Below are 24,000 nucleotides of genomic sequence, written 5' to 3'. Positions count from 1 at the left end.
GCGAGGAATGAGGACATCTTAACCTTTGAAAGGTCCTATCAAGATTGTTGCTTCTATGACGTTGCTCATTCATTTTTTTACTGCAAGCCGCGTGCCATTGCAAAGCTTTGGCTGGTTGATATTTTGCAACATGATAATTGGTACGCCGATTTTCAATTGCAGTACGTGCAGTGGCATCCCTGGCAGATCGAGTGAATTCAAAAATTCTGTTGGATAATTAACCGCTTCATCTGCTTCCACAACAGTGTCGACGGACTTGTATGTGACTGCTCGCTTTGAATGTTAGACTGAATAATATTGTTAAGTCGTTAAGATGTCTTTGTTCTTGGCCGCAAGAATAGCTCGTTCAGTCAGCCAATCGTGATTCTTATAATTGGTTTGAATATTGGGAAATACTTTATCAACCAATTCTTCTTTTGATGTCACTAAATTGCAGAAGTTATGAGTCAATGAAATTCGTCCTGAGGTCAGATCAACCGGCACCTTTCCGTTCCCAATTTCCAGCAATTGATGTAAGAATATCTCAGCTGATCGATCGTTTTGCAGCTGGACATGCATATTTGTAGTTAATTTTAATGTCTTTACATGTTGCCACAAAGTAAAGTATTTCAGGCAAGCATTTATTTCGTCTGCTGGTGTAAATCGAGGAGAACAAAGCAGATCTGAAGCTGCAGAACGCGATCGCCATGCTCGCAACCGTGCATCCTCAAGTCTGGCTGCACGTCGCTCTGCTGCTTCCTCGGCACATATTTGAGCTATTCTTTGTCTGTTTCACTCATTCTCTGATGGCCGTTCTTCCTCAGTTTTATTTGCAATTACTCATCGCACTGCTTCCACTCAGCGAGTACGATGACCTAAGTTTGATCTCCTGCGAGGCATTATTTGGATGAACTAAAGCAGATCAATTGCACTGAAAAAGAAATAAGAAAGTTATAACAAAAACATATAAAATTGCATATTTGTATACAAATATATAGAATCCATAGTAGGTATATAAAAATATGCATGTATTCGAATGCAACGTGTGACATCTATATAATAGTAGGTATATAAAAACATGCGCGTATTCGAATGCAACTTTGTGTGAAAATTTCAAAGCAGGACTTTCGGAGATTTAAGATTTTGAACAAGCGAACATTTACATTTTTATTTATATATATATATATATATATATATATATATATATATATATATATATATTTGCCATTCTGTCAATGCAACTCATGCATATGAATTATTTTGCCTTCTGTATAATTACACAGACGTAGAGACGTAGAGCAAAATGCAACCAGTTGATCCTTCCAATCTGCCAATATATGCATCTAAAAGATAAAGTGCTGAATTGATGTATTTAATAACTTAAACCTCCACTGAACGCAAATAATTGTGCTATGTCTATACCATGCCTTTTTAACTTCCTTGATTTCATTTCCAGTTTTGAGTTACGTATTTAATGGAAGAAATTATTGCTGCCACAATTGTTCAGGGATGAGCAAAAAAAATAAATAAATAAATAACAGGTATATTCCAACATTTCTGATTAATTTGCTAGCTGTCAGCCTTGTGTTGAGATTGAAACTGGAGTTTAACAGAAGATCACAAGTTATGTTATTATACTGCGACATGTCTTGGAACAGGAACCTATCAGTTCCACAAAAGAACATTTACCCGATGACCAGATCACTGACACCACATTGCAGACAGAGCAGATCTCCGACAATGGTAAGTATAAGTAGTGCGGAATGGGATGTATTCCCATTTCCGCAATGTGGTGCGATCTCGGAATTGGTATATTTAAATAGGGGGGATGGGGTGCAGCCCCCCCCACATGGGGGGTGCAAGGGGGGCTTGCCACCCCTGCTATACACGTGCTTCTTTTTTTACTTTATTTTATTGTGGAAACGCGAATACATTCCATTCCACAGTAGTTATACTTACCATTGTCGGTGATGTGGTCTCGGTCATTTGGTCGTCGGGTAAGTGTTCTGTCATGGATCTGATATGGATCCCTTGGAACATAAGGAGAGCTGGAAACTATTTCTTCCTAACTCTAAACAGCCTAAATATATGGTGCACACATAAGTAATTAATTAACTAATGAACCATCCAAATGTCTTATGACATATTCCAAAACTAATTACTGCCAGAGCATATTTTCCTCAGTAGGTGAGGGTGGGGATCTGTCCTCCACATAACCCACTTGATGGCTTGACTCAGTACATTTTCTTGTCTTTAAGAAGTAATGTTTGGTTGTTCCACCATGAAACATGCACATAATGAGCTAGCTAGTTATCAGCCATTTCAGGAGTTAGGTGTCCAGCTCCTTTAAATTATAATGATACTGCATATCCACATTTTGGACAGAAGAATTCTGGGAAATTAACTTAAATGATGTAGTGTTAATTACAAATGATAAAGTTCCACTTACATATCAGTAAACGTCCTGTTTGTCTGTGCTTCTGATACAGCCGACAGTCTGGAAAATGGAGGCTCTCTCATGATCTGGTACATTACTGGTCTGCAGGCTGAGCAGAAGGGACTGGAGGGTTTTGAAGTAAGAAGAGCAGCATCAATCTCCATCTTCTCGTCAAAGGTATAAATCTTCACTGAATGCACACTCCTCTCAGTTGTCAGCTTAATAGTGAGCGGCATGTCACAAAACACATGGAATGAGCCCAGTGAGACTGGCTCCCCATTATCAGTTAAAATATCAATGTTGGAAATTGCTGGAGAAACATCCATGGAGAGAAAGGTAGCCCAAAGTGTCAGGGATGCTGGAATGACTGGATGAAGAAACCGGAGCTCTAACATACATCCCTCTGGCATGGGACACGGAATAGTAATGTTTGTGTCATGAATATGAATCTCAGGGCTCCAGGCTTGTAGACTAGGCTCACACGGTTGATCAACATCTGGTGGACCTACAAAAAAAAAATACCATCATTTTTTTTTTTTTTTAAATTATCTAATTTATCATATTGAAATTCAAAATGTAGGTACTAACAAAATACTGTTTCTGAAATACACAGTGAGTGGCTGGCAGTGTTAGACAGTTTTCTTAGAAACTAAAGCTGTGCAAATTGTCTTGCATATGACCAAGGCTGTGCTGATTCATATTCACCTTCCTGATAACAGACACTACAATACACTGAGAGGTTTACGATCTGCATGTAGAAGTCATAGTCTGTGAGTGAAACCTATGATAATGATTCCCTTTAACCTCCTGCTGCACTACTCTGAAAGGAAATTTGTGTGTACTTGGAATCATAGACATGTCTACTACTCACTATCTCTTCAGAGCAATGTGCAAAATTATAACAGCCTATGGCAAATAGGCAGCAAGCATTTGTGCACATTTCAGTTATAGAGAATATGTAGTGCTGGAGTATGATGACGTACATAAGTGTGTGTTTGTGTGTGTGTATGTGTGTGTGTGTGTGTGTGTGTGTGTGTGTGTGTGTGTGTGTGTGTGTGTGTGTGTGTGTGTGTGTGTGTGTGCGTGTGTGTGTGTGTGTCTGCGTGTTGCTAGGTAACAGTGCTACTTTCTTGCGCAGGGTGGTAGGGTGCTCTGCTAATCAGTTGTTTCAAATGCTCAGGTGAATGATTTATAGTCATCCAAATATTATTTTAATATGAGTTAGTGACTTGCAAATTGTGCATAGGTTCATAGATTCATAGGTAGGTATTAGGCTATCTGCCTGAGGGCAATTTATAAGCCTAGCCAGAGTGTGTCAGCTTTCACCACCCCATTGATTAATTAACTGAGCCTCTGTCAAGAAGAGCCAATAAAGTGATCCCGGGGTGTATTTTCTGTTACCCAAACACTCGTCAAGGTTTCTCTTGAAGAGTGTTAGTGAGGGGCTCTGCCTAATATAGTTAGGAATTTTGTTCCAAAGCATCGGGAGTGTCTGTGACAGGAATCTATCCCTCCAGCATGTTCTATTTATTGTTGTGGCAAGGTTTAGCTCACTAGAGCAAGCAGCTCGCAGTGACTTGGATTTCTTTAGGTGGAGCATGTCCATCAATTCTGAGTTGGACATGGCTTTGTAAGTCAGGCAGAGATCACCTCTGAGTAAGTGATATACCACTGAGTACAGCCAGAGATTATCCAGTCTAGCTGCATAGGACATATGTTTGAGGCCAGTAATCCTCTTGGTGAGGTACTTTTGTGGTCTTTCCAGCTGTTGGAAGTGTCTTGAGAGGTACATCCCAAATGGGGCATTGTACTCTATGGTGGGTCTGATGAGTGACGAGCAGAGGGGCACTATATCCTCTTTATTTCTAGATGTGAACCCTTTAGTAATTAGATGGGCTACATAGAAGGATTTCCTAAGTACTTTGGCAATATGATTGTCAAAAGAGAGATTACTATCTACCTGGGTCCCCACATCTCTTATTACTTCTTCTGTATTAAGGAGGCTGCCACCTATGTGGTAATTCATGGGTGTTTTGTTTTTCCCAAATGGGATGACTATGCATTTTTTGGCATTTAGCTTGAGACCATGACTTTGACATCAGGTGTCCATCTCAGGCGCTTTTGGAGAATGTCTGTGTCAGCCAGAGAGTCAATTATGGCTCCTAGTTTGCAGTCATTGGCGAACTTGGTTAGCCATAGTCCTCCTCTGTTTGCCTGTACTTCTGAGAAGTATATGCCAAACAGTATGGGTCCCTGGACCAAGCCTTGTGGGACACCACTTGTGACTGGTTTAGAGTTGGACCTGGAGCCCACTATTCTTTCCGTGTGCATTCTGTCTGTAAGCCAGTTGGCAACCCATCTTGTGACGTAGGGGTTTATGTTCAGGCTGGTGAGTTTTTCTATAATTCCCGAGTGGGGAATGGTGTCAAAAGCCTTGGTGAGGTCAAGATAGGCTGTGGGAACCAACTTCCCCTCATCTATGGCCTTGGTGACTGTCTCGAAGAAGTCAACCAGGTTTAGTAGGCATGATCTGCCCTTAACAAAGCCAAACTAGGTCGGGTGAAGTGTTGGAGGTTCCCAATGTCTTTGTTAATGAGTTCCATGATGATGCACTCCATAGCCTTGCAGACCAGGCTAGTCAGGCTTATGGGGTGATAGTTACCAGGGTCAGTTGTGGCCCCTCCTTTGTGGAGTGGAATAACTGTTGCTGTGTGCCATTCTATGGGCACGTAGCCTGTGGAGAGGCTGAGATTGAACGGTGTGTTTAGGTGGGGGGTTAGTTAGTTCTGTAGTTCATGCAAGATGCAGCCTGGGACACCATCTGGCCCCATTGACACTGTGTATTTGGCTTTTGAAAGGGCTGATGTTATGTGATCCTATCTCGCCTACATTCTGTACTGATGGGCTCGGAGCCGATCCCTCGGCTCCGACTCGGCACGCTATGCTATAGAGCGAGGCCTCTTATTGGCTGAGCTATTTCTTATCCCAGGATGCACCACCACTAATCCCCCAGATCTCGTTTGCCACTTACAAGCTTAGACGTGGTCTCAACTTGGCTGGGCTAAGTACTAATTTATTTAGGCTTTTCCTGTCAGGAATTTGCTTGCTTTGAACCCAAAAGCTGTTTTAACAGCTATTGTTGTGATTTGAGTGTGTACTGAACAGTTCTGTTGAGGAATTTGTGTTTTTTGTCAAGGGAAAGTTTCCCGTTTTAGTTAGAGGGGCCTTCCCCTGTTGTTTTTGCTATTTTAGCATTTTATTTGTGGGTCAAGTACCCATTTAAGTTAGAGGGTCTTGCCTCTCTCTATTTCTGTGTGGAATTTTTTCTTGTACATCTGTATTGTGTTCAAAAAAAAAAAAAAAAAAAAAAACTTTATATTTTCTGTTCTAAACCATTAAGTTTGGTGTGTTTCTCTTTAGACAGGTGTGTTTTTTTCTATTTTAGTCATGTCCAAAGAGCATAAACCCTCCGGGTTTAAAAAATGCACGAGGTGTGGTTTTAAGATGTCCATAACGGATGACCACTCCTCGTGCGTTTACTGTTTAAGCGCCAAGCACTTACAAGAATCATGTAGCGTGTGTCACGCCTTCTCATCAAGGGTCCTCCAGGAGAGGAAGAACAAATTAATCCTTAAGGGGTTAATCAAGCCATCCTTCGAGGAGGCTTTATCTTCATCTCCCTCTCCTTCAAAAAAGAAGAAAGCGTCGGCTCCGACCAATCTGTCGGAACCGACTGCCAAAAAACCTAGGCAGACTTCTCCATGGGCTCCACGGACTTCGGAGCCGAGGGCGGAACGGTCTGCCTCGATGCCTCCAGCCTCGACCCCTCTGGTTTCGGAGCTGAGGACTGTGGCATCGAGAGGCGGGTCACCTTCATCGGCTCCACTGATATTGGAGCCGATGAGGGTTACCGGCTCAGACTCTTCCCCTTCGGAGCCGAAGTCCTTACCGGCACCGAGGGAAATTGCCTTGAGATCTCTCTCGGAGCCGTTAGTGGTAGAATCCATTCGGAGCCAGTCCCTTAGTCCTTTGGAGCCGATGGAGAAATCGGTTCGGACCCGATCGGTATCCTTCAGATCATCCAAGATGTCTGATTCGGACATCGACAGGGTGCTCCTAAGACTTTTCCAGTCTCCGGTGTTCCAAAAGCTAGTTTCGGCTCCAGCCCATTTGGCTTCGGAGCCGATGGTCCACCTCCCTACTATGGTTCCTCCTCCAACAGCCTCGGCACCGTTGGAGCCGGTGCTGGTGGAACCGGTGGAGGTTTTTGGGTCGGGCCCGACCCTTACTCTAACTCCGGCTCTTGGGTCGGTGTTCAGTACACGGACTTCTTCCGTCGGCCCTGGGGGGGATGCTTCGGGATTGATGTTTTCGGTTCCAAGTCTCCCTCTTGGTGCGTCGGTGGTGGGAGTGCCGTCTACTGTCGTAGCCACGGAGGTGGGACCCTCCCAGGATTCTGGTGGTCCCACCTTCAGGGCTATGAGGAGTGCATTAGCCAAATCTTCTTTGGCTACCTCCATGGTCTCCCCAGCTCCTTCCCTGCATACTGAGACTGGGTCTTTGGCAGTCCCCCTGTCCTTAGACAGCGGAGCCCCGAGGCCTGAGGTTACCCCCACTGGGGTTTCCCCCCCTCCTGGAGGTCCTTCTGAAGCCTCTTCGGAAGAACCCCCCAGGAAAAGATCGTGCAAGAGGAAGCACGTTGACTCCCCTGATGAGTCTCTTACATCAGACACTGATCTTGATGATGCAGAGGGGTCCCCTAAGTCGTCCTCAGATGATGTCTCCTTTGCAGACATCCTGGAAGCCCTTAAACAATGAGGCGGCTGGCAGTCCAAACCCCCTTCTGCTGATGAGTCGGTGTTCCTTAAGGCCTTCGGGGCTCAGCCCTCCGCCTCCTGGGTGTCTCCGCCCTTTGACGAGCTCTTGGATTTGATTTGTCGAAGGGCGTGGGAACACCCAGACTCTGTGGAACTGGTGCCTGCTCGTCCAAATAAGTTCCTCTCGGCACCCCCTGAAAAAGAATTTCTAACCAAAGGTGTGGCTGTAGATGCTTTGGTGGTGGCATCTGTTACCCAGCAAGATGTAGCAGAGGCTTCAACGTCTGTCCATCCTCCTAATAAGGAGTCTAGGAGCATGGATCGGTACGGAAAGTGCACCCTAAGTTCAGCGGCCTTTACATTAAGGTCCTTGAACTACCTTATGCACTTTACTAGATTTCAGAGGGATCTGATTAAAGAGCTTTCCGATACCCTCTTGGGTAACCTGCCTGAGGAGCTGGCCCAGACAGTTGGCTCTCAGCTGGCTACATTGTCGTCCATTTCAAACTCGTCCATGAGGCTCATTTCTTATGCGGCCAAAGGGGCGAGTAGAGTGGCAGGTACAGGCATTGCTCTACGGAGACAAGCCTGGCTCCACCTGTGTCATTTCGCGGAGGCCTTTAAGTCTTCCTTTGCCGACGCCCCCTTTGATGGGTCCTCCCTGTTTGGACCCAAGGTAAAGGACACACTGACCCGCTGCCAACAGGAGGGTAAGACTCTGACTGCCGTAGGGGCACGATTTTCCACTCCCTTTCGGCCTTATCCCAAGGCTAAAAGAGGAGGGAAAATGTGGTTCCGTAGATCTCAGAAGCCTTACCCCTCTCAGCAGGATGATCCCCCTTCCAGAGGCAGGGGAGGGGGAAATTCTTCTGGAAGACGCCATCCCAGAGGCGGCAGAGGCCATCGCAACACTGGAGACCGTGAGTCCTTTCGTGGCTCTTCAGCCTTTCACAGTCCCTGAGGGATTGCCCAACTGTGCAGCTCCGGAGCCAGTCGGGGGTCGTTTTTCGAAGCACCTGAAAGCCTGGGAAGGTATCACTCAGGACCGATGGGTGCTTCGAATTATCGCCGGAGGTTACACCATCCCTTTCTCTCACTCCCCACCTCAGTCCAAAAAAATCCCGGACCCGCCACCCAGTCAACGGGATACTGCAACCTCAGAAGTTTCAAAGCTGCTGCAAAAAGGAGTCATCCAACTGGTCCCCGTAGACCAGATCGGATTAGGGACTTACTCAAGATTCTTTTTGGTGCCAAAAAAGACTGGGGACTTGAGGCCCATTTTGGACCTCAGCATCCTAAACTGCTCAGTCAGAAAGTCCAAGTTCCGAATGGTCACCCTACAAACCATTCTTCCATTGCTGGAGAAAGGTGTTTGGATGTGCTCCATAGATCTCAAGGACACTTATTACTATATCATGGTACATCAAGTGTCCAGGAGACATCTGCACTTCAGCCTAGGAGGCAGTCATTTTCAGTTCTGCGCGCTGCCCTTTGGTCTCACCACAGCCCCCAGGGTGTTCACCAAGTGCTTGGCAGTAGTGACTGCTCACCTGAGAAGTCTAGGATTCCAGGTGTTTCCGTATCTAGACGACTGGCTCCTAACTGCCACCTCCAAACATCTACTACTGCGGAGCCTACAAGCCACTATATCATTGGGCAATTCCCTTGGAATCACCTTCAATTTGCCAAAGTCTGTGTTGCTGCCATCTCAACGAATAAGATTCATAGGGGTAGAGATAGACTCAAACCAAATGCGGGTCTATCTACCTACAGACAGAATACAAACCATACAGACTCAAGTTCGTGCCTTACTTCCCAGGTCCAAAGCCCCAGCCAGGATGGTCCTGCAGCTATTGGGATCCATGTCCACCACGGTTCTTCTAGTCCCCTTGGCAAGGTTGCACATGAGAATTCTCCAGTGGCTTCTTTCAGCTCAGTGGTCCTTTCAGGAACTCCCTCTCAGTCACCTCATATGGGTCACGGAAACATGCAAACGGGACCTTCGCTGGTGGCTAGTGCCCTCCAATTTGGATCAGGGACGACCCTTTGTTCCACCTCCTCCTGTGGCCACTTTGACCACGGACGCCTCCCAGATGGGGTGGGGGGGCATTCCCTGGGCAGGTCAGTCCAAGGCAAATGGCACCCAGAAGAGACCCTACTTCATATCAACATCCTAGAAATGAGGGCGGTGTTTCTGTCCCTCCAAGCCCTTCACGATTACCTCCCTCAGGGCGTAATTGCCGTTCTCTCCGACAACATGTCAGTTGTCTGGTACCTGAACAAACAGGGAGGGACCAGATCCTATCCTCTTTGCAGAGAGGCCATGAGAGTCTGGGAATGGGCAGTCTCGACCGAATGCTTTCTAGTGGCTACTCATATCCCGGGCAAGTCCAATGTGATAGCCGACAGACTGAGCAGAACCATCCTCTCTCCTCACGAATGGTCTCTGAACATGACAGTGGCAAGTCAGATTTTCAGCAGATGGGGAGTTCCTTGTTGCGACCTCTTTGCGACTCCACTAAATGCGAAGTGCAAAAAATTCTTCTCCCTAACCCCGGCTCCGGGGAAGAGCCCCATGGACGCACTAGCCCGTCCTTGGCCCACCGGCTTGCTTTATGCCTTCCCCCCAGTTCCTCTCCTTCCCAGGGTGATCCAAAAGGCATCTCTCTTGGGGAGCAAAATGATTTTAGTTGCTCCTTACTGGCCTCGTCCCTATCTTCGGAAATATACTCTGGAAGGTCCATGGTTCCTGGATCAGATCCCAGACCTTTTGGTTCATCAGTCGGGACTATTCCACCAGTCCCTGCACACCTTAAAATTGACGGCTTGGCTCCTCCTCTTCCGACTATAGTCAGGAGTCATACATTGGATCCAGAGGTTGTACACATATTATCTTCGGCCCATAAGTCTGCTACAAAGAAACTGTATTCTAGCAAATGGAAAAGATTTGCTATTTGGGCTCAACTCCGGGGCCTGGATCCCATCACTATTCCCGTGGCAGAAGTGCTAAAATTTTTAACTTCTCTTTTCAATCAAGGCTCTTCAGTCTCTACCATCAAGGTTCAATTGGCAGCGATTTCTAATTTTCACGAATCTATAAACCCACCTTTAATGAGCAACAGATTGTGTAAGACCTTCTTGAAAGGTGCTGCACTTTTAAGACCTCCGATTTCTCATCCTGCTCCTCCATGGGATCTCGATGAGGTGTTACGCGCCTTAACTTCCTCCCCCTTCGAACCGGCAGCTACATGTGATCTAAAATTTCTATCGTGGAAGACTGCTTTTCTGGTGGCGATTACTTCTGCCAGAAGAGTTTCAGAGCTTCAAGCTTTGTCTGTAAAACCCCCGTATTTGGTTTTTCACAAAGACAGAGTATCTCTCAGGCCAAATCCTTCCTTTGTCCCTAAAGTTTGTTCCAGTTTCTGCCTACAACAATCGTTAGAACTTCCAGTCTTTTTTCCAAAATATTCCAACAAAGCGGAATTCATATTCCACACATTAGATGTCCACAGGCAGTTGCGTTTTTATTTAGACAGGACCAAACAAACAAGGAAAACAGATCAGTTGTTTGTATCCTTTGCAGACAATAAATTGGGCAAAGCTGTCACAAAGGTCACTATTGCCAAATGGATCAGGGACTGTATTACTCAAGCTTATTCTTATTCTAACAAAGAGCTTACCACCTCTGTCAAAGCTCATTCTACAAGGGCTATGGCTACTTCGAAAGCATTTCATTCTAAGCTTGCCATTAGTGACATTTGTGCTGCGGCTACATGGTCTTCCCCGCACACTTTCATTTCTCACTACAAATTGGATGTGGCATCTAGAGGACGAGCTTCATTTGGTTCCACAGTGCTCAGGAGTGTTTTCCAATGAGCCACCCAGGATTTAGGTGCTAGGGACGCTGTCCCATCAGTACAGAATGTAGGTGAGATAGGATCACATAACATCTTTTAGTTATGTACTTACCATAACTTTAGATGTTTGGGATCCATCTTGCCTACATTCCTAATAACCCACCCTCCTTCCCCCTTCCTTGGAGATCAGAGGATATCAGAAGGTCTGAATCCTGTTGTTTCATCTTGAAACATCTAACAATGTTATATAAACAAGTTGTGCATGTGTGCATGAATGCGGACAAACAAGATCTGGGGGATTAGTGGTGGTGCATCCTGGGATAAGAAATAGCTCAGCCAATAAGAGGCCTCGCTCTATAGCATAGCGTGCTGAGTCGGAGCCGAGGGATCGGCTCCGAGCCCATCAGTACAGAATGTAGGCGAGATGGATCCCAAACATCTAAAGTTATGGTAAGTACATAACTAAAAGTTTTCACCTGTGCATCTGTGATTTCCGGGACACTACACTTTTCTGGTATTGTTGTGGGCCATTTTGGGGGTGAGAGGTGGTTGAAGTTTGTACTGAATCTATCTGCCCGGATGTTGGCAATATCAGTAGGTTCAGTATATTTTGTGCTATTTTGCACTAGCTCAGAGCATATCTGCGAGTTGCCACTTAGATTCTTGACATAGCTAAAGAAGGGTTTGTGGTTATCTTTCGAATCCTTGGCTAATTTCTTTCGAAGTTAGCCTTGGATGAGTTTATGAGGAACCTTAGTTTCTTACTGATACTGATCAGGGATGTCTTTCCTTGTTGGGATTTGCTTTTTTTCTGAACTAGTTGCCTCCTTCTATTGTATAGCCTGTTTATGGCAGGGGTCCACCAGACTGTTTTTTTTTTCTCTTAGGGGAGTGAGTCTTGGTTTTGCTAGGGATAGTACAATCCATGCATCCTTGTAGATGCTCATAGAGTGCATTTCTGAAGGTTCCTGCATCTTGGACACTGTTATCCTTTGGCGTGGGGGCTGTGAAACTTACCACCTCTGTCTTAAGTAAGGTAAAGTTTGCTATAGAAAAGTTTTCACTGTGGTTTCCTTGGTTGGGGGTGCTGGTGTGATGTGGACATCCAGGGTGATTAGTTTATGGTTTGATCTAACCAGTGACGGGTTGACCTCCAGTGCAGAACACCTATCGCCCATGTTGGTGATGACCATGTCCAATAAGTTTTCACCTCTGGTAGGGGAGTTTACCAGCTGATCCAGGGCATATGAGTTGATAAATTCCAGGAAGCACTGGACCTGGGAATTTGTACTTGAGTAGGTTTCCCAGTTAACAGTAAGGTAATTGAAAATGCCCAATATCAGGGTGTTCGGTAGGACCTTCATGTTTTCCAGTGTCTCCAGAAAGGCGGAGTTGTGGTCCTGGGTCATGGAGGGTGATCTGTAGCAGGCCACAATTTGCATTGCAGATTTGCCCGATGTTAGTTGTACATGGATGCTGCGCCACTAACCTGGAGGTGTAGGTATCCTTGATTAATATGGATACACCCCCTCCTTTTGTGTTTCAGTCATTGTTCTGTGGCCAAAATGTGTGGTATGAGTTGAAGCCCGGTAGTGCTGGGGTGCTCTGTGGAGCCTTGAACCAGGTTTCAGTTACTACACAGATGTCGACGTTCTCCATAATGAGGAGTGCTTCGAGCACGTGCATTTTGAGATTTAAACTCCTGGCATTGAGTAGCATAACCATCATTTTTTATTTGTGCTGTTTACAGAGGTGGGTTTGACTTTTGAGCCTTGCCTAAAAAAGGCACTATCTCAATAAATCACAGAAGTGTAATTTGCCAGGTCTATATTATGTCACCTAAATCTAATTATGGCAAACACCTTTTCATTGACACAAAATCAGCGAAACCATTTGCTGAGTTTAATAAGGGCAAGGAAATACTTGCCCACACCACAATGAACCAAAATCCCTGTTGAATCAAACACACATAAGTGCGGGGCTTTGCACACCCCCTAACTATATATACCAACTCAGAGATTGCACTACAATGGAGAAAAGGGCAAATTTTGATAGCTGGCCAACTACATCTTTGCCCTTATTAAACTCAGGAAATGGTTTCCCTGAACTTGTGTCGATGAAAAGGTGTTTGTCGTAATTAGATTTCGGTGACGTAATATAGACTCTAAATTACTCTATCTATGCAGGGCAATTTATGTATTTGCGAACCAGTTGGATGAATTCCATCCATTACTTGGAGTATATTACCTATACAAATACATAGTATAGGAATCATTCTCTGTCAGCTTTTATAATCCTGTTGAATAATTGCGTGTGGTATGCAGCTATTGAGTATGTTGCTTGTGTAATAATGACAACACTATAAGGACTACTGTTTCTGTAGAAAAAATAGAAGAAACAACAACACTGCATTTACTATTGTATATGTATTTTATTTATTTATATTTGTTTGCCGGGATAGTGCACTGATCTCAATGGACCATTTATAGGTACAGCCTGGGTGAATATGAACACATAGCAAATGAACAAAATATATTTACATATACAGATGGAAGAATAATCCTACAAAATTTCCATGATAATTAAAAAAAAAATACACTCAGCATTTACAACAACACTTACTTGATATCATTGTATCCTTCTTCATTTTAAAGATTTTTATATTTGTTTGTTAGTCTTAGAATTTGTTTTTTTTTTTTTCTTTACTTTGAGCTCATTTATAGAAGAAAGTAATTTAAGGGTATCTGTAGATAAAATGCCACTGCCTGTTTAGGTGTTTTGGTACAGCACAGTCAAGGTATTTCAGTGGACTGTCATCTTATCATTTTAAGTAAGGAATGATGGTCTGACTAGGAGACAGTTTAACAGAATTAACATACAACAGAATGGTGAGAGGTGATTCATGCCATTCATAGAAATGCATTTTTTTCAATGTCGTTCTTACATGGATATTCCATTAACATGTATTTTTGTAGTGCTAAACTTTATTCAACTGTAGCTCTGTCATCTTTGTTGTCTACATATTGTCCTTTGTGAACAGACTTCTCACAGTGGATATTTCAGCACCAGAAGCTCAAACTCAAAGTCAGCCAACAACATGGTAGCTCTACTTAGTGTTAAGAGCCCAAAAAGAAAGGTGTCAGAATTTGAGGCACTTCTGCAAGCCAAACTTGTTTATATTTATGTAGTTACTGAAGCTTAGTGTTAGTGCAGTGATAACTTTCCCTTTATGCCAGGGTTTAGGGCCAATCATGCCTTCAAGTCCTGGGGTGACTACAGGGCTGGAGGAGTCTCGTTGTTTATCAGAAACACTATCATCTTAGATAAAATTATCCCTACCTTGGAGCTCCTGGAGACCCAAATTATCCTTAATATATGAAACTATTATTTAAATGCTAGCTACAGTTCCACATTAGTATCACCCAAAGATCAAGGAAATTACCTTAACACCATTTGGGGTCTATCAAACCAAATAGCTACTTGTTATGGGGGTTCAACGACACAAGCATTGATTGGTACAAATCCCTCCCTTCTGCCATACCATCCATCCATTCATATATACAAACATGCATACACAACCCATTTTTCTAATTTTTGCACATGGGCCTGGGTGTCACTTTCACAGTGACAGTCATCTTGTAGCTAGTCTTCCCTGTGTTATTCTTCACCACCACATGTACACATGCACTCTAACACGTATAGCCAATACAGAGTGTCCAATCCACTTACTGCATGTCTTTAGGATGTGGGAGGAAACTGGAGCATCTGGAGGAAACACACGTGAACCCAGGGAGGATATGCAAACATCAAAGGCAGCCCAGCCAAGAATAAAACTGGAGAACCTCTTGCAGTGAGTTACCAACACTACTTACTGTACCACTATGTGCCCTGATGGGTCTACTTCAGATGATCAAAGTTTTAAAACTTTGAATTTCATATGGCCGAGACCATATGAATAAAGTTTCAAAACTTTGAACACCTGAAAGAAAAAGAAAAACAAAACAAACAAAAAAATTCCTGGATGTTTTTGCAAGGGAGCAAGCCCCCCTGCATCCCCCATGTGGGGGAGGTGCCCCCACTGCGCTATTTAAATATACCAACTCTGAGATTGCACTACAGCAAGGAAAAGGGAAAATTTCCCATTACACGCACTATGGAGATCTCCATTCAGAACGTTCGAAGTTTTAAAACTTCGATCATATTGTCTCAGCCATATGAAATTCTAAGTTTTAAAACATTGATCATCTGAAGGGGACCCAACCTGACCGGTACACATACACTTCTAAAAGTGGATAGCCACAGCATTTCCTTGACTTTGTTGATACCAGCACACTGGAAAAAATATAAAACTACCAACTAGAGTCTCTGATATCCTTAACCTTGTCTTTACCAGCCTAGCCTCCTCCAATACCACACCCCTTATCTTGGCATCCCTGGTGATTATATAGCTAGTCTGTCAGGTCTAGTGGTAACACTCTGCCACCAAATGATACTGCCTTTAGAACCTTCTCCAGGTCAAATTTATTTCAACTTGTAGAAGACCTGTGCAAAATTCTCATCAACTTCCTGCAAATGGACTCAGTGAGAGGACTGCTGTATTTACTTTCAACTTTTACCAGAATCAAAGGAGCTACATAAAAAACTAGTACCAATCCATTACAATGATAAATACACAAATAAACCTCTTTTATGGAACTCCCAAATTAATAAACTGTATAACAAAAGAAAGAAATCCCCAAAAGTTGTAAAACCTCTCCATTGCCCTTCATCAAGACCACGCTGAAACATGCCAGCAAGGAATTTCAGAAGAGTATTAGAAAATGTAAAGCAGAGTATGGGTAAAAGGTTGTTATAAATCCAAAGGAAACTACAAATCAGTCTTCAATTACATCAGGAAATACATTATGCTTCACTTTTGTCCGGAAATAAAAGAATCCTGTCCAGTAATACACAGAACTCATCTATAATATTACATATTCTGATTCAAAGCATGTAATCAGCATAATAGCAGACTAATTTAATGCTAACACCCTACTTTGCTTACTTCACTATTCATGAATAGCTAGCTTCCCCTGTGGTCATCTTTAAATACCTCTTAGCATTCTAGGCTGTATCCCATCAGTGCTAATAATGCAAAATCTGAGCCTCTGCTTAAACTGTTTGAGCTCAGCCTATCAAGAGAATTTGTGTGTGATGCTTGAAGAGCAGCCACCGTGGCTTCCCTACACAAATGTAGCCCACTGCAGACTCATGAAATTATAGGCAAATCTGCCTCATCAGCCTTATGTACAAAGCCATGGAACATTTCATAGCAGCAATCATTTATGTCAGCATAGGCAGCTTAACTGACGTATCCCCAAAGCTAGTAAGCTTCATTGAGAACCTCAAGTGGGATGTGAACAGTGGTCACTTCATGCATGCTAATATCTTGTCCTGGTCAACAGTTTGATGTTATCCTGCTTTCTGGTATTATTGAAAAATTACACAGTTCTCAAGTTGAAAGAGTTGCTGGTACCCTGAATGAAAAATTATAACTACAGGGTACTGTTGGGCACTCTTCTGTTTGGTATTAACACTGCAGACATCCAGGCCAATATCCAGAAGTGTGGTTAACCACATTTCCTGATGAATGTAAGATTGGCACTGTTAAATTCCCATTTGCTCATAGTAAACAGTTTCAGTAAGGGATAGAAATGTGTACACCTAGTGGACAAAAAACAGTTTTGAGCTAGATGCAAAAAAAAAAAAAAAAAAAAAACTGTTCTCACCTAAGATGTTCTAAATGGTACTTATGTTCTGGCAGACATAGTCATAGGAGAACTGAGTACTTGTGTGGACAACTGTGTCTCTTATTCAATCATTGTATTTCAACTATTGTCAGGAAATCGTTCTATCTGTTCCAGTTAATTTCAAGATCAAAAGAAGTTACTTTTCCCTTATCAGACCCGTCATTGAACATGATGTTCTCTTTGTCTATTTGCTATGTACAAATTCAAGCATATTGCTCAACTGAAAAGCTCTAAAGATTTCTAATCAGAAATGTAAATAACTTAAATCTTTCAACCATTCATATAGATTAATTATTCTTATATCCCGTAGCCTATCCTGATATGGCGCGCGCGTGTGTGTGTGTGTGTGTGTGCGTGTGTGCGTGTTTCTAGGTGCCTGTTCAGCATCTTTATGCTTCGTAGCAGGAAAAGCTCTAACAAGGTAACTTCTACCATGTAATATTTATTTCAGAAACACAATGAGGCTTTGCTCAGTTCAGCTCTTTCATATCTCTGAATCACATTTTATCAACATAGCGCTCCTAGGGCTCACTGAAAAAGCTCTAATAGTGCTACAACGATATTTACTTTAAATCCTGACAATAGTATTTGATGTGTTATTCACATCATATTCAGTGGATTATGCTGGGTCTTTATAGTTTTGTTAATAAAAAAAGTATAGTATTGATTATTTGAGATTCTAATGTTTAGTTGCTGTCCTTTTCTTAGTGTGCAAGCAGATGTAGTGTGTTTTTACTGATCCTCATTTTCGATGTTTTAGTTTTGCTAGCTTGTGTCCTATATTTAGTTACGGATGCATTCAGAAGATTTCCATCACAGGCAGAAGGACTATCTTCCTTCAGAGGGTCCATCATTCCCCTAAAACTCACACTGTAGAAGGCATTACTGCATGTAGAACATGGCAACAGCAGTGCTTTAGTGACTACAAAACTGTTGGTACTGTGCTATAAGGTGTTTAGATTTTTACAGCAATTTTTCTTTCTAGTTCCAAAGAAAAAGTAGATCGTAACAATGTGACAAATGGAATGTGTATTTTTTTTTTATTAAAGTGATTTTCTGTATGGCTGCTATTTAGTTATATTACTCATCCATGTTTATCACAAACTCACAAAGTCTGTGAAGGACAGGACAAAATGACGAGCTACAGCTAAAGACACAGGAGTACTGTGGAGATTTTTATTATAATACAGGCTTCCAGCCTATATTGTTTTGATTCTGTAAGAAGACAGGTGCTGAATGTATTAATGGAGGCTGAGGTGGTGCAGCGGATAGCGCTGTCACCTCACAGCAAGAGGTTCTCCCATTCGATTCTCGGCTGGAGCGCCTTCTGTGTGGAGTCTGCATGTCCTCCCCATAGTTGAGTGACGCCAAAGACATGCATGTAGGTGAGTACGTGAATAGGTGTGCCTTCCTTGAAGGTTGGGCGTCGGACTGGTAACTCGGCACCGTAAAAATCCACTGCCAATCATGAGCAGACAGGAGTTCCGCTGTGGTGACCCCTAACAAAAAAGCCAAAAGGCATTACTATTGCTCCTTTAAGGCCCTCTGATGGGCTTGCATATGTTATTGTCTGGTAGAGTTGTAGGACCTCTTCTGTTTGGCATATACTTTTCTGAGGTAAAGGTCAGTACCAAAGGACTCTGGTTGACTACATTTGCAGATGACTGTAAAATAGAAGCTGTCATTGACTCCCCAAGTGTATAGCCATTACAAAGGAAGGTTTGCTTAAATAAATAACTGGTGTTAAAATCATGGTCTAAAATTAAATGCCAAAAATGCATTATTGTATCCTTTTGGAAGTTGTCTAACCAGGGAACTACCACATTGACAATACGCCCCTAAGAGCTGACCTAGTTGTTTGAGATGTGGGAACTTATGCGGACAGCGTCCTAACTTTTGACCAACATTTGTCTATTGTTATAAGAAAGTTCTTCTATATAATAATAATAATAATAATAATAAATTAATAAAATAATAATAAAGGCAACAAATTCCTTTTACAAGTCAGTGTAAAAATCACATTATGAATTAAAACCAATACGTCCATGTAAAATATTAATTCTAAAAGTATATATCTGAACATGATAAACCCATTCAAACTGTACACGTTATTTTTACTAAAAAATATAACTTGGCTGCACATAAAATTTTATTTAGACCACGTAGGGTATTGGCATTTAATCTACATTGCCAAAATAGTTCTCTGTATTCTAACCTATTTTTCCTGTCACCTCAACTCTCCTCAACTTTTTCCATAATAGCAAATTTAAAATGCTTATGTCTACCATTCTCCTGTTCATGCTTAAACAGAGCAATATTAATATTCTCATTCTTAAGTGGTACAAATGCCCACAGATTATTTTCCTTAATGATTTTTCTGTTTTACCCACGTAGTAGCTAGGACATGGTGAGCATTTAGTCACATATACTTCCAAGTCTGCAAAATGAATTTAGTATTAAAATTTTCTTCTGATTTTAAAGATTCCCTCTCGAAAATATATTAGGACTGCTTACAAGCACCACACTTAGTGGTCCCTCTACTTTGTTTATTATTTAATTGTTGAGACCCATTCCTATTGTCTTTAAAACAAAAAAAACTTTTCAAGTTCTTAATGACGAAATGAGGATGGCTTCCTACTACATCAAAAACAGTTGAAATCATTATATACCGATTCTTATTAACAATATTTTTCACATAGTTAGAACTGTAGTTATATTGTATTTCCAATGCTCTACCAAATCCTGAAGCAAAATCCTGCCTACTTTGCCCTTTATATTCATTTGCTTTCATCAAGCTTGTACCTAATTGGGGGTTTATATTTATCCCTCCATTCATTGATTGCCTCTTTACTTATCCTAATGATGAGGTCTTTAATATAGCCAGTCCCAATGTTTCTCTGCAGGAATGGTGTCTGCAAGGTCACAAAATACCAGAAACAAATTCAAAAAGACAGACCAGCAGACTGTGGCAGCTACTATAATGTATTTAATTTAAACACATAAAAATAATATTAACAAGAATAAGCTAGACAGACAGAATGGTTTTGGCTAGTAACATACATAGTAATGATACACTTACAGTTCATCCTTTATATACACTTATTATGACCAATTAAAGATGTTCATTTAATCCAGGTGCAAATAACCCTCCTAATTTAATTATCCACAGATTAAAGGTACAGCAATGGGGGCATCATTTGCTCCCATATATGCTGATCTATTCATGGCATATATAGAGGAGCAAATTGTATATGATAGCTCCTATAATCTGTATATAGATGAAATGGACATCTGGAAAAGATATTTAGATGATTGCTGGATGGTACGGAGATCGAATGAGGAACATCTTAAAGAATTTGTTGGTTATTTGAATGAAAATAAATGGGGGATTGAGTTTACAGTAAACCAAGATAAAGAACAGATTACTTTTTTGGATGTCATGGCTATCAAAGCTCCTGATAACACTCTGATAACAGATGTTTACCGTAAATTCCCTGAATATAATTCCCTTTCTCCATGCCACCAGCTATCACCTCCCACATATTTGCAAAAATATTCCTAAATCACAATATATGAGGATCAAACATATATGCTGGGAGAATGACACATATAAGCATTTCAGGGATGACCTGACTAATAGATTTAAAGAAACGGGTTACAAAGCAGGTTATATTCTACAAGCTAAAAATAAGGTAGACAATATTGAGAGAGGTAGTCTCCTACAATATAAAAATCAGGCTGATACACAAAAAAGTACCTTTAGGTTTGTTATGACCTTTGGTAGGAACACTGGGGCACTAATGGACAGTGTGCAGCGTAACTGGAATATATTAATGGCTGACAGTAAATTTTCTGGCATAATAGGGGATAGATGCCAGTTTTCCTTTAGAAATGGAAAACATTTAGCATCTCATTTTAATCATTATAAGCATGGGCCCTATAAGTTAAAAGAAAGTTTACAAAGTACACTTGAGGGACAGATTGCTATAGGCTGCTTTCTATGTGGTCACTGTACATACTGTCACAGAATATTGAAAACTAAAAGCTTCAGTAGTAAGAAAACAAGTAAATTATATGATATTCCATTTTTTGCCAATTGTAATTCAGACTGGGTCATTTACCTTGCAGTCTGTAAATGCTCTGCATTTTATATAGGACAGACATCAAGACCATTAAAATATAGGATATCAGAACATTTCAGCGACATTAAACACCAGAGGAATACCAATGCACTGTATAAACACACTGAGGTTCATAGAAAAGCATCATTTCATTATAATAGATCGGATCTTAGGAACTAAATCGAATAAATCAGGCTGGCATGAATTACTAAACACAAAAGAGAAGAAATGGATAATTAAATTAGGGAAGTTATTTGCACCTGGATTAAATGAACATATTTAATTGGTCACACTAAGTGTATATAAAGGATGAGCTGTATGTGTATCATTACACTGAAGAAGGCTATGTAGGTTACTAGTCGAAACTGGTCTGTCTAGCTTATTCTTGTTAATATTATTTTTATGTGTTTAAATTAAATACATTCAAGTAGCTAGTCTGTCGTTTTGAATTTGTCTTTAGTATAGCCTCTATATAAAAACATATTTTTAAATTTGTCAGCTTCGTCAAATCTCAGCAAAAATTTCATTCAAAGTGGATGCCATTTTAATGACTGTAATACATTGCCTTTTCAATAAGCCTTTTTCTTTTTAAATAAAAGGGTGAACACTTATGAAATGTGGATAAGAGTCGCTAAATGTAGGTTTTCTATAAATCTTGGATATAAAACCTTCACCAGCATGTCTAATAGTATCTAAATAATTCTCTCTTGTTTTATTAAAGTTAAAATTAAATGTAAAATAATTAGTAATAATATTTAAATAATCAGTGAAATCTGTAATAATATACTTAGGGCCAACCCATAAAAATATCATCCAGGAACCTGAACTAAAGCTTATATCATTTGTAAAATTCTTAATTAAAAACATCCTTCTTTTTCTATGCTAATAAAGCTAAATTAGCCTATATTAGGGCACAAAGAGCTCCCATAGTCACACCCTTAATCTTCTTAAAATCTCACCCTCAAAAAATATAAAATTCTTATCCAAAACCAGAAACACAACCTTCATTACTAAATCTACCATCTGAGCTGAAAGAAAATCACAATTAACTCTCAAGAAATAGTTCTAATCCTTCATTTAAGGGGATTGTCATAAACAAATCTACCAGATCTGTTGTTAAGAAACCTAACTGCTTATTCCATATGCTAGGCTTAAGGCTTCCCAGAAAGTCCTGTGAATCCTTCAACAAATGTGAATGATATTCCAAAACAGGTTTTAAAGGTTTATCAATGAACACAACCATGAGATAAGTCTTTGAACTTGTAGATGCAATTGGTTTAAAGGATGGGTTTATTGTGTCCTTATGGATTTTCTTGATACCAAAACTAGTACAAATTATTGGTTTATAAATACCAATAAAAATAATAAATATCACTAGAAATCCTTTGTTCTAACAAAAATCATTAAGTGACACAACTATTTTGTTATAAGAAATATTAACTTCATTTCTGACACAGAAATATATGTATCAGTCTCAAATGATATACTAGCTATTTGCACAAAGCCTTTGCACAAATAACTGATCCAAGTTTTTCCTTTTAGTGGTAATATATAATTATCAACCATGGTATGAGTAAGACCAATCTATATTGAAAGGAGATTGGTTATTTTGAGTACAAAAAGGGACATTGGCTAGGCTTTAAATGGCCCACAAGGACAGCTTGCTTGATACCATACATCTCAACCTCTTACAACAAAAAATCTGGACAAAGCCATATATTACGGGGGACAAAGGCCCAAAAATAAGGGCATATTTTAAATATTGTTCCTGGAAACTTAGAATGTTGATAGAATAACAGGTTTTGCATTAGCGTGGATTTTCTGAAAGATATGAAGTCTGAAACTCAAATGTCTGTCATTAATGTCTAACTTCACTCTTTAATGAATTGCCTATGATTTACCAGAAAACCACAATTTTATGAAAAATGGACCAAAATATGAGGTGAAAATCTGTATAGTTGAGAAGTATGCCTGGTACTTACCTATGAACCAATGAACCTATTGGGTTACAGTCAGTAAGAACCTCAGGACAGCTATGTTAAAGTTGTACTTTAATTCCTACTGGCACTACAACTTCAGATTTCTGAGCTGAGGCAAATTTTTATAACTTTTATAATATGTAAATATGCAGATAAATAAATGCAGAACTAATCATGAGCAGAAGCAATATTGCAGATTATATCACTTTTATGTTACTAAAGAATCCAGGTCTAATATGAAAGAAACATGGGACACCTCAGTTCTCAGTGAGAAACTGAATTATGGAGATACATGCATCTTTCCTCTAAACATTAATTCCAGACTTCTTCAACAGAACAGAATTCTTAGACTATGTAAGTATTTCTACCAGCACATACAACATGACAGAAGTCTGAGACACTACACCCTAGTTAAGTGTAGGCTAAAGGAGGGGATTGCTATGTCAAACGAATAAGAAGCACAAACCTTACTGAGAAATGTTGTTTTACTTCTACATTACCTATCAAATGAGGCACATTTGTATAGCAAAGGAAATGCAAACTTCTATGAATTGCTACACTTCTGTGTTGGTGAATAGATTATATCTAAAGACAGTGTAAAATGCACAGCACAGTATTTTGAAAACAGTATTCCACATACATTTAATACATTTATTTTCCTCTTGCATGACAGGGAATATTGATATACTACTATATGAATATGCATATGTAAGAGAAAATTAAAAAGATAGCAAAAAGGCATTACTACTTTGACATGAATAGATAGAGAGAGAGAGAGAGAGAGAGACAGAGAGAGACAGAGAGAGAGACAGAGAGAGAGAGAGAGAGAGAGAGAGAGAGAGAGAGATAAATGCATAACAAGTGGAAATACAGGTAAATAAGAATTGCCTTTTCTCTTCAAATTACAGCTGAGGAAGAAATAGAATACAATTGCCAGCAAAAACAAAGATGAGTAGGAAGGCTGGTTGAATCTTCTGGAAAGTAGAACTGAAGTCCAAGAGAATTATGTGTTACTAGTGTG

General features: G+C 40.9%; 1 protein-coding gene across 1 annotated transcript in view; it reads right to left on the bottom strand.

Annotated features, from left to right (window-relative positions):
- PAPPA2 (pappalysin 2) overlaps positions 1–24,000 on the bottom strand; it is a 2,663,723-nt gene that overhangs the window by 1,633,128 nt on the left and 1,006,595 nt on the right. Inside the window, exon 7 of the mRNA XM_044085971.1 lies at positions 2,429–2,921. Coding sequence (XP_043941906.1) covers positions 2,429–2,921 — 493 coding nt within the window. The remainder of the gene's footprint in view (positions 1–2,428; positions 2,922–24,000) is intronic.

The sequence above is a fragment of the Protopterus annectens genome, chromosome 10.part0 (assembly GCF_019279795.1).
Source record: "Protopterus annectens isolate FY-2018-M chromosome 10.part0, PAN1.0, whole genome shotgun sequence".
Taxonomy (NCBI): domain Eukaryota; kingdom Metazoa; phylum Chordata; order Ceratodontiformes; family Protopteridae; genus Protopterus; species Protopterus annectens.
Note: the sequence above shows the minus strand (reverse complement) of the source record. Positions and strands in the feature narration are given on the sequence as shown.